The sequence below is a fragment of the Hemibagrus wyckioides genome, linkage group LG04 (genome assembly GCF_019097595.1).
Source record: "Hemibagrus wyckioides isolate EC202008001 linkage group LG04, SWU_Hwy_1.0, whole genome shotgun sequence".
NCBI classification, from domain to species: domain Eukaryota; kingdom Metazoa; phylum Chordata; class Actinopteri; order Siluriformes; family Bagridae; genus Hemibagrus; species Hemibagrus wyckioides.
Window position 1 is genome coordinate 30,613,654 of NC_080713.1, and position 10,045 is coordinate 30,623,698.

The following is a 10,045-nucleotide window of genomic DNA, read 5'->3' on the forward strand; positions in this document are numbered from 1 at the left end:
TAAGAGAGAGAATAGAGACTGGTGAGGGAACGAGTGTTTACAGCTGCTAGAAGGTGTATGCAGAACATTAAACGTAAGTGTAAATGAATCAAAGAGTGACCTGTCATTTTTTAATAAATAAAACAACTGTTAGTAAACGGTGGTGTAAAAGGAATAAAGCGCTTAGACTAAAGGGACATGCTGTTAGAGGGAAAATAATCAACTACCAAGTGTAACAGTAACTCCTGTAACACAGGCACTTTAGACCATTTACACGAAAACTAGCAGGAGACGTGGGGAAAAAGAAAGTGCAGATGAAATAAAAAGAATTTATTCAACTTACTTTACAAAGATAAAACTCTGACCATGAGAGAACGATCTCTGTTCTTCCAGAAATTTCCACACAGATGGCATATGGACCTGTTTAATAAATACGCTACAGACGAGAAGCAGAAGGACCCGTAGTAACACACACACACACACACACACACACACACACGACATGATGGCCAGCAGACCGTACACAAACACAAAGAGTTTAATAAATATATCACATACATCCAAAACAAATATACATCTATTGCAGCCAGTATGATAAAAACAAAACCAAACAAACCCCAATAAATTAAAAGTGTTTGTACAAGCTAATGTCCAGCTACCTCATATCTATAGTTATTTATATTTATATATTTATATTCATTTAAAACTAAACATTCATCTGGATATAGAACATTTTCCCCCTAAAAACACTCCAGTGGACTGTTCCGGCGTCTCCACATCCGAGTGCAAACGTTTCCATACATCTTCACACGTCTCAGGAATAAAACCGTGATCAGGAAACATCACATTGCAACATCTTACAGTCGCGTCACACGGGAAACAAGTTAATGAGGAGTACAGCGGCTTTAAAAAAACAAACAAACAAACAAACAAACAAACAAACAATGCATGATCAGGTAAACACAAACACATGAATAAATAATTAATAAAGAAAAAAAAGTTCTGTGCAAAATGTGACTGTTTCTGCTCAAAGTAAACGTCTCGGATCACCGCTGACCAAAAACACTGCGGGAAATGCGAGTGAGACAGGTCTGAGAGTGAGACAGGTTGAGTGGCTGTTATGGGACTGAGAAGAGAGTGAGACAGGTGGATACATGTACGTACCTGGGCCACAGGATTTAAAACTGATAGAGTGAGACAGAGGTAATAGCAGATATGGAGATGGGGGTGAGACATGTTTATGTTTATAGGTATAATGAGAGTGAGACAGGTTTAGGAATACAGAGACAGAATAAAGCCATTAGGAATGGAATGAGAATGAGACAGGTTTAATTTAGAGTTATGGAATGAGAGTGAGACAGGTTTAATTTAGAGTTATGGAATGAGAGTGAGACAGGTTTAATTTAGAGTTATGGAATGAGAGTGAGACAGGTTTAATTTAGAGTTATGGAATGAGAGTGAGACAGGTTTAATTTAGAGTTATGGAATGAGTGTGAGACAGGTTTAGGAATAGAGGAACAGAATTAAGTACAGCCTTTATGATTGGAACGAAAGTGAGACAGGTTTTATACAGAGTTATGGAATGAGAGTGAGACAGGATTAACAGTAGTTATGGGGCAGAGCAATAAGATGTTTACAGGTGTAGAGAGTAAGACATTCTGACAGTTATTGGTTATGGAATGGGAGAGAGAGAGAAATATTTAATCACAGACAGAAAGGAAGAGTGAGACAGGTTTATCTGAAGTTATGGAATGAGAGTGAGACATTTATGAACGGATATTAAGACATATTTCATTGCACATATGAAAGGAGAGTGAGACAGGTTTGTCATTGTCAGTGCGACATGTTTCTCTTCCTCTAAACCCTTTTCAGTAGCCTGTGTAGAATCAACACGTTATTTCTCTTATAAACTTGTACGTTTTTATAAATAAATAAATAAATAAATACGTTCTAAAACACACCTAGAGTGAGACAGGTCTAGCTGCAGGCATGGGGTGAGAGTGAGACAGGTGTAACAGTAATAAATAAAGCATGGGATTCACAGACAGGGGGCGGGGTTACTGAAGCACAGTGCTGGAGTTAAAGAGGCTCAGTCCGCTCAGCTGTGGACACGAGAATGACAACACACTTATGTACACACACACACACACACACACACACACACACACACACACGTTTTGCTTTACAGAGCACAATCAACACTCTGGCGAATGCACCGCAGTGACGACTTCAGCACATGCATAGCTTTCCTATGAGAACACTAACAGTGAGCTCGTGGCTCGGGGAAAGGGACGGGGCCTTTTTTTTTTTAGGGGTGAGGTCACGACCTCTGACGTTTCGGGGGGAAAATAAAAAACCAAAACGACACCATTGAGCGCAGTAAAGGTTAGGACCGAGACCGTCGTGCTGCTGGACTTGTTTCAGTTAGAGGATGTCGAAGATGCTGCTCGGGGTGTTGTAGCGATCGGGGAGAACCCTCATCTTCAGCGTTCCGTCAGCGCCGCAGGTGAAGATCCGGTTCCCGGGACAGGTCTCGATCTGCATCACCCCCGCGCCGATGTTACGGAAGATGGACTGCTTGGCGTGTTCATTGCTGAACGAGTGCATGAGCCCATGACCTGCTAACTTCCACACCTGCAGCGAGGAGCAGAAAGAAAACGCTGTTAGGAAATCAAAGTGAATTCTGTCTCACATACTGAGCTGCAATCTCGAACCAGATGCACTGCTTGCTCTTGTTGGCTTTACTGAAGAGGAAGATAAGTATTTAACCCCAGCTTAAAGTCCATTAGTGCCCTTTGTATCCCTACCATCTTACCCCCCCATGCCCAGGGGCTCAGCGATATTATGTCCGTGGAGAAGGTTCATTACTCAGTCTGTAATTCAGGCTGGAAATTCCAACAGGTGTGGTCCTTCACTTGTTTCATGTAAATTTATAGTTTAGGATTCCGGTGATGTCATGACAACCGCTCCTCTGGGAAAACCGCTAACCTGCCCCATTAAATCATCAAATATAACTGTTAGTTCAATAAGTGGGGCAAGAATGGGGATAAGAGATGGGAGTAAATTTTTATATAATATAATCCCACCCCTTTTACTTAATTGGTTGTTTTTTTACCTGTCTATGGATATTTTTTTCCCCATCTTTCTTTGCACACAAAACCCAGACTTCCAGCTCCATGTTTGTTTGTTTTTTTTCTTTTCCTTCTTTAAACATGCCTGGTGTCTATCCATTCTTAGACATATAAGGCTGGCTTGGAGTGGGTGGGGTGGGGTGGGGGTTATAGGTGTGTGTGTAAGGGGTTTATAAATCCAGGTTATACATGTTTACTTTGTACGTTATGTCTCTGATTAAAAATGAATAAAAATAATGTTGAACAGTAAATCTAAGCGACGGTGTCCCACAGGGTTCTGCTTTAGGTCCAGGGTTCATTTATAGCCTGTTACATCAAGTTTTTTTTTTTTTTTTTTAAACAAAATCATTAAACATTAAATGCAGATGATCAGCTGAGACACGTGAAGTGGGTATAGTGAAGTAATGGAAGTGCTACCAGTTTAATCATCACACATTTTAAGGCCTCAAGCTTTCAAATGTTCCCTACTGTCACTTGCAGTTTGTTGCATGTGGGTGTGGCTTGTGCAGAGTTTATTTTTTTAGTTCAGATGAGAATCAGTTAAAGTGATATATAGTTTCTAAAGTTAACTAGTTATACACAAATGATATAAAGCACACTAATCAGGTTTGCTCATTAAGGATTAATAGTAACTTAACTTTAAACTTGATCATTTCTCTGTTTCTATAATTCTGTAAAGCTGCTTTGATAGACTGATATATAGACAGACAGACAGACAGACAGACAGACAGATAGACAGATAGATACTTGATTCATCCCAATGGGAAAATTACAACTTCCAGCAGTATCCACAAACATAGTTAATATTTTTTATTTAAGGTAATAAAATAAAATAAAAAAATAAAATAAATGCATAAATAAACAGACTAGACTAGATTCTCAGACTAGATTAGCAAAGCAAGCTAACTGCATTAACTTCATGCACTCACCAGACCATCTACATAGCGTCTCTATACACAGGTAATGAGAGGTCGAATAGGACAGGAAGTCATATGGAAGAGAAAACTGTAGAACTGTATCTCTATATTGTGATGTACGTAGGAAATAAACTCTAATCTGTCACTTTGCGTCCGTGTGTTAGTATAAAGTCTGTTCAGATTTTTATCATACTGCTTGTGCTGTTCCTGATATCGCTCATGCCTCACTCACACCACCATGCATGATGGCTTACCTTCATGTTTCCCTCGGCTGAGCCGGTGATGAAGAAGTCCTCGCTGGCGTCCAGAGCTAAAGCTTTAATGGCCGAGTCGTGGGCCTGGAAGGTGTGTAACAGCTGCCTCTGACGGATGTCAAAGATACACACGAAGCCTTTCCTGCCTCCAGAGATGATCAGCTGCTGCTTAGGGGCATACTGTAGAACTGTAGCTCCGTTCTCATGACAGGGGAAAGCTGGACACACACATGCACACACACACACCCACGTGCGCACACACACACGCGCACACCCACGCGCACACACACGCGCACGCACACACGCGCACCCACACACACGCCCCCACACACACGCACCCACGCACGCACACACGCACACCCACGCACGCACACACACGCACGCACACCCACACGCACGCACGCGCACGCACCCGCACGCACACACACGCACACCCACACGCACACACACGCACACCCACGCGCACCCACATGCACGCACGCGCGCACCCACGCACGCACGCACACGCACGCACGCACACCCACACGCACGCACACACACGCGCACACCCACACGCACGCATGCACACACGCACACACACACGCACGCATGCACACGCGCACACCCACACGCACACCCACACGCACGCACACACACGCGCACACCCACACGCACGCACGCACACACGCACGCACACCCACACACGCGCACACCCACACGCACGCACACACACGCGCACACCCACACGCACGCATGCACACGCGCACACCCACACGCACGCATGCACACACGCACACACACACGCACACCCACACGCACGCACGCACGCACACCCACACGCACGCACACACGCACGCACACACACGCACGCACACACACGCACGCACACACACGCACGCACACACACGCACGCACACACACGCATGCACACCCACGCACACACGCACAATATTTAGAGAACATTTAAAGATTTGAAATTCGTTGTCTTTCTTTTTTTAAAAAAAAAAAGTGATCATATTGAATAAAAATAATGATTGGTCCTTCATCATCATTAACAGAATATCCATACTGTTCCCAGAATCCCATACTCATCCCTGGAAATGACTTAACATTCAGAGACGTTTCCAGAGGGGAGAGATGGCTAAGTTTTAATAAAACAACAGGGCTCTGCTTATATTCACACTGAGATAAGGATGTTGAGGTGGTGTGTGTGTGTGTGTGTGTGTGTGTGTGTGTGTTTACCGTGCACCATGGTGTTACTGGGAGAGATCAGTGTGTCCCACAGACACACATTCCTGCAGGAGAGAGAGGGAAATAAAGAATAAAAGTCAGTGACTGTGTGTGTGTGTGTGAAAGGAGAGAGCGAGAGAGAGAGAGAGAGAGTGTGGCTGATTAGTAAGAGAACACGGACCTGCCGTCAGCGGAGTGTCCCGCTGTAGCGATGAGACTGGAGGAAGTGATGAAAGCAAAATCACCACACACCTTACTATGACACTGCCAACTCTGAGAGAGAGAGAGAGAGAGAGGGGGGGGGGGAGGGGGAGAGGAGGAGAGAGAGAGAGAGAGAGGGGGAGAGGAGGAGAGAGAGAGAGAGAGAGAGAGAGAGAGAGAGAGAGAGAGAGAGAAGTTAGTGGTAAGTTGAGAATAAAAAAAAAAAAATAAAAAAAACACAATGCACCTGAACACAACTACTCACCAAATATGGCTTGGGGTTTGATGAAGTCTGATTCACTTGCCACAGGCTTAAAAACCCCTCACCATCTGCCACTCCACACTGAGAGAGAGAGAAAGGGAGAGAGAACAGGAGAGAGAGAGAGAGAGATATCAAATACATTTATACAATTTATATACATTAATAAAAATACATTAATGTACATTTACACCCGTATAAACCTGTGTTGGATGCCCTGTAATATGAAAGTGTTTGTGTGTGTGTGTGTGTGTGTGTGTGTGTACCTTATTGCCCTGTGAGTTGAAATAGAGTCGTGTGACTCGGGCGTTTCCTGCCTGTCGGAAGCAGATGAGCTGCTGTGGGCGATTCCATTCAAACATCCTCACACTGCCATCCTGAGCTCCTGTCATATCTACACACACACAAAACCAAGATACACACAAAGTTTTACGTGAGGCTACATAAGACCTCGGTTTGTGATGTCACTACACAATCTTTTACACCTTCACACCAATCATGTCTGATATGCAAATAAAGAAGATGAAGAGGAGGAACCCTGTGGAATGACCTAGCTCTGTATCTCATGATCTTAGCTAACTGGAGATGAACAGATTGTGGTTGTCATGGTAACTCAACCTTATACTCTAACCAGGACCAAGATACTGAAGTCCGGCTTTTCTTGAGCAGATAATAGGAAAGACCAGAGAATATAGAGGGTGTGTCCTTATGTGCATATTTATTTGCATTTACATATTCATTAGAGACGTTAATGAGCCTGAAGGTGAAGAGATTATTTCTAATGCAAAAATGTTCTGATTTTAAAAAACAAACAAACGATTGGATCTCATGGATTATTTTAAAAACATTTAAAAGCTTTGTATTGGGGTGATGTTTGAGACTCGAAATGAATCTCTACAGCTGGAGTAATTTGTTAGTGGTCACTGCAGTGTGTCCGGTCACTCACAGTACTGGTAAATGGGATGAGACGTCATTCTCTTCACGTTGTTCAGGTTCCTCTTCACAATCTGAGGCAAAAACACAAATAACACAATGAAACACACACAACACTCCTGAATGAAAGAGCTGATGTTACAGGCTGTAACCTCACTCAGTGGGGGCGTGGCCTATTTACATTTGCATTCAGAAGACATCCTTATCAAGAGTGACGTATAGAAGTCTGTATGTATTTGATTGACAAGCTGTGTGTGTGTTTGTAAGGAGAGATGTGAAGTGTTGCAGGGTTGTGTTGGTGTGTATTCAGTGTTTATTTTATATTGCGTTGGTGTGTATTCAGTGTTTACTTTATATTGTGTTGGTGTGTATTCAGTGTTTATTTTATATTGTGTTGGTGTGTATTCAGTGTTTACTTTATATTGCGCTGGTGTGTATTCAGTGTTTACTTTATATTGCGCTGGTGTGTATTCAGTGTTTATTTTATATTGCGTTGGTGTGTATTCAGTGTTTATTTTATATTGCGCTGGTGTGTATTCAGTGTTTACTTTATATTGTGTTGGTGTGTATTCAGTGTTTATTTTATATTGCGCTGGTGTGTATTCAGTGTTTACTTTATATTGCGCTGGTGTGTATTCAGTGTTTATTTTATATTGTGTTGGTGTGTATTCAGTGTTTATTTTATATTGCGTTGGTGTGTATTCAGTGTTTATTTTATATTGTGTTGGTGTGTATTCAGTGTTTATTTTATATTGTGTTGGTGTGTATTCAGTGTTTATTTTATATTGTGTTGGTGTGTATTCAGTGTTTATTTTATATTGCGTTGGTGTGTATTCAGTGTTTATTTTATATTGCGTTGGTGTGTATTCAGTGTTTATTTTATATTGCGCTGGTGTGTATTCAGTGTTTATTTTATATTGCGTTGGTGTGTATTCAGTGTTTACTTTATATTGTGTTGGTGTGTATTCAGTGTTTACTTTATATTGCGCTGGTGTGTATTCAGTGTTTACTTTATATTGCGCTGGTGTCTACAACATCGTGTTGTATTAAACATTGTCAGGGTGGTGGTAGATCAAGTGGTTAAGACTCCAGGTCACTGACCAGATGATCACTGCCAAGCCCTTGAGCAAGGCCCCCAAACCCTCCCTGCTCCAGAGGTGCTACATCATGGCTGACCCTGTGCTCTGACCCTGCGCTCTGACCCCGACCCCCAAGGATGGGATATGTGAAGAAAGAATTTCACTGGGTATATGTGACAAATAAAGACTACTCAACTTTAAAGTTGTGCTGTTGTGTGAATGTTATAGCAGTGTTGCTGTAGTTGTTTATTCAGTGCTATACTGGTGTTTAATTCACCCAGTGTTCTGGCTTGTGTAGGTGTTTATTCTCTGTTGCACTGGAGGTTATGGACTGGATGTTGCAGCTTTAATGGTTAAGTTTGAATCCCAGCTCCACCAATTCAATTCAATTCATTTGTATAGCACCTTCTACAATGGACATTGTCTTAAAGCAGCTTTACAGAAGGACAGAAACAGAGAACAACATATATATAGATATATAAGTTTACATTAAAGTTACTATTTTATCCCTAATGAGAAGCCTATGGTGACAGTGGTAAACAAAACTCCCTGAGATGATCTGAGGAAGAAACCTTGAGAGGAACCAGGCTCAGAAGGGAACCCATCCTCATTTGGGTGACACTAAACAGTAAATAATGTAACTGATTAATGTCCTTTCTACAACAGCAATCAATGACCCATGAGGAAGTATTAGGTCAGTGTAGTGACCGCTGCCACTCCTGGGCCCCTGAGCAAGGCCCTTAACCCTCAGTTGTATATAAATGAGATAAGATGTAAGACTCTCAGGATAACGGTGTAAATGTAAACGTTATTGTACATTATACTGGTGTTTAGTTATACTCTAGTGTAGTGCTGGTCTTTATCACGCTGGTGTTTATTCTGTGTTGTGCTGCTAGTTATTCAGGATGTATCATGACTGAGAATGAAATGGAGCTAGAGAAATGTGTGTGTGTGTGTGTGTTATCGGCAGTAGAGGACATCCAGCAGCGATGACGCACACTGCCACCTTGGTCTGTCCGGTGTTTATTGTTCTGTGTCTCCAACAGCACTGCGTGTTCTTATCGTCTCTCACGGACTCGTCACAGTCAGTGTTTTGACCAAATCAACACTGTTTGTGTTACACTGATAAAATGACCAAAATATATATACACAAAACACTGAAAACTCTCTCTCTCTCTCTCTCTGAACTTCATCAGCGTGATCTCACAGGGATTATTTGAGTTCACACATCTTACAGTTCTAGATCTAGTTCTAGATGTTTTTGGGGTCAGTTCTTCAGGATTTTAGGTCATTAAGAGAGCTTTCTGCTCATGTTTGTTCGTCTTTAAAATGTACTTTCCACATAATTATTAAAGAAAATTACTTTGTAAAAGCTAGTTTAGTTTTGTGAAACATATTCAGCTTGTATGTAACGCACGTACCACGCTAGCACCCATGCTAGTTTGTCCACTGCCGAGCCATGGCATAGAGGCAGATACTGGCATTGGGGGAGGAGCAAAAGGGGCGGAGCTTGCTTGTGCAATGTTGGTGTGGGAAGAGCGATAGTCATCTTCGGAGCTAAAAAGAAATAAATTGCAAACAATGGTTTAGAAATACTTTATATTACATATCTCTCTCTCTCTCACACACACTCACACACACACACCTGCGTGACTCCTTGTCAAAGTCGTCTCCGATCCAGGTGTATGACTGCGCAGCCAGGAGAGTAGAAACGTCCACCTCCTGAACATCATGAGTTGAGGCCAGGACAATTTCACTGGGTTTCGCCTACGTACACACACACACACACACACAATGCATTTTTTCCTCTAGAAGGATGCTGTAACTTATTCAAACTGATTCAAGATAAAAATATTTGTACCTTATTGATAGCAAAAGCCATGATGATGTCAGATTCTTTGTGGATAATTTTCGCTTTGCCTCCAGGATAACCAAGATCCGCCTCCACCTACACACACACACACACACACACACAGTTATCCTGTCTATTTATCTATTTATCTACTATCTATTTATCCCTCCTCAGTGTGAGACGTTAACATTTCAACATGCCATAGAGGGTCTAAGCTGACCGGTTAACTGG

The 10,045-nt window shown here is 42.2% G+C and overlaps 1 protein-coding gene across 7 annotated transcripts in view; it reads right to left on the reverse strand.

The window, feature by feature from the left end:
- Window positions 1-294: 294 nt before the first annotated feature.
- Window positions 295-10,045, reverse strand: part of dmxl2 (Dmx-like 2) — a 52,342-nt gene continuing 42,591 nt past the window's right edge. For all 7 annotated transcript variants that reach the window (XM_058387331.1, XM_058387328.1, XM_058387327.1 and 4 more), the window contains 10 exons: window positions 9,824-9,910; window positions 9,608-9,729; window positions 9,384-9,519; window positions 6,897-6,957; window positions 6,217-6,344; window positions 5,957-6,034; window positions 5,672-5,763; window positions 5,503-5,555; window positions 4,282-4,499; window positions 295-2,613 (listed from right to left, as the gene is read on the reverse strand). In XM_058387331.1, coding sequence (XP_058243314.1) covers window positions 2,404-2,613; window positions 4,282-4,499; window positions 5,503-5,555; window positions 5,672-5,763; window positions 5,957-6,034; window positions 6,217-6,344; window positions 6,897-6,957; window positions 9,384-9,519; window positions 9,608-9,729; window positions 9,824-9,910 — 1,185 coding nt within the window. In that variant the 3' untranslated portion in view covers window positions 295-2,403. The remainder of the gene's footprint in view (window positions 2,614-4,281; window positions 4,500-5,502; window positions 5,556-5,671; window positions 5,764-5,956; window positions 6,035-6,216; window positions 6,345-6,896; window positions 6,958-9,383; window positions 9,520-9,607; window positions 9,730-9,823; window positions 9,911-10,045) is intronic.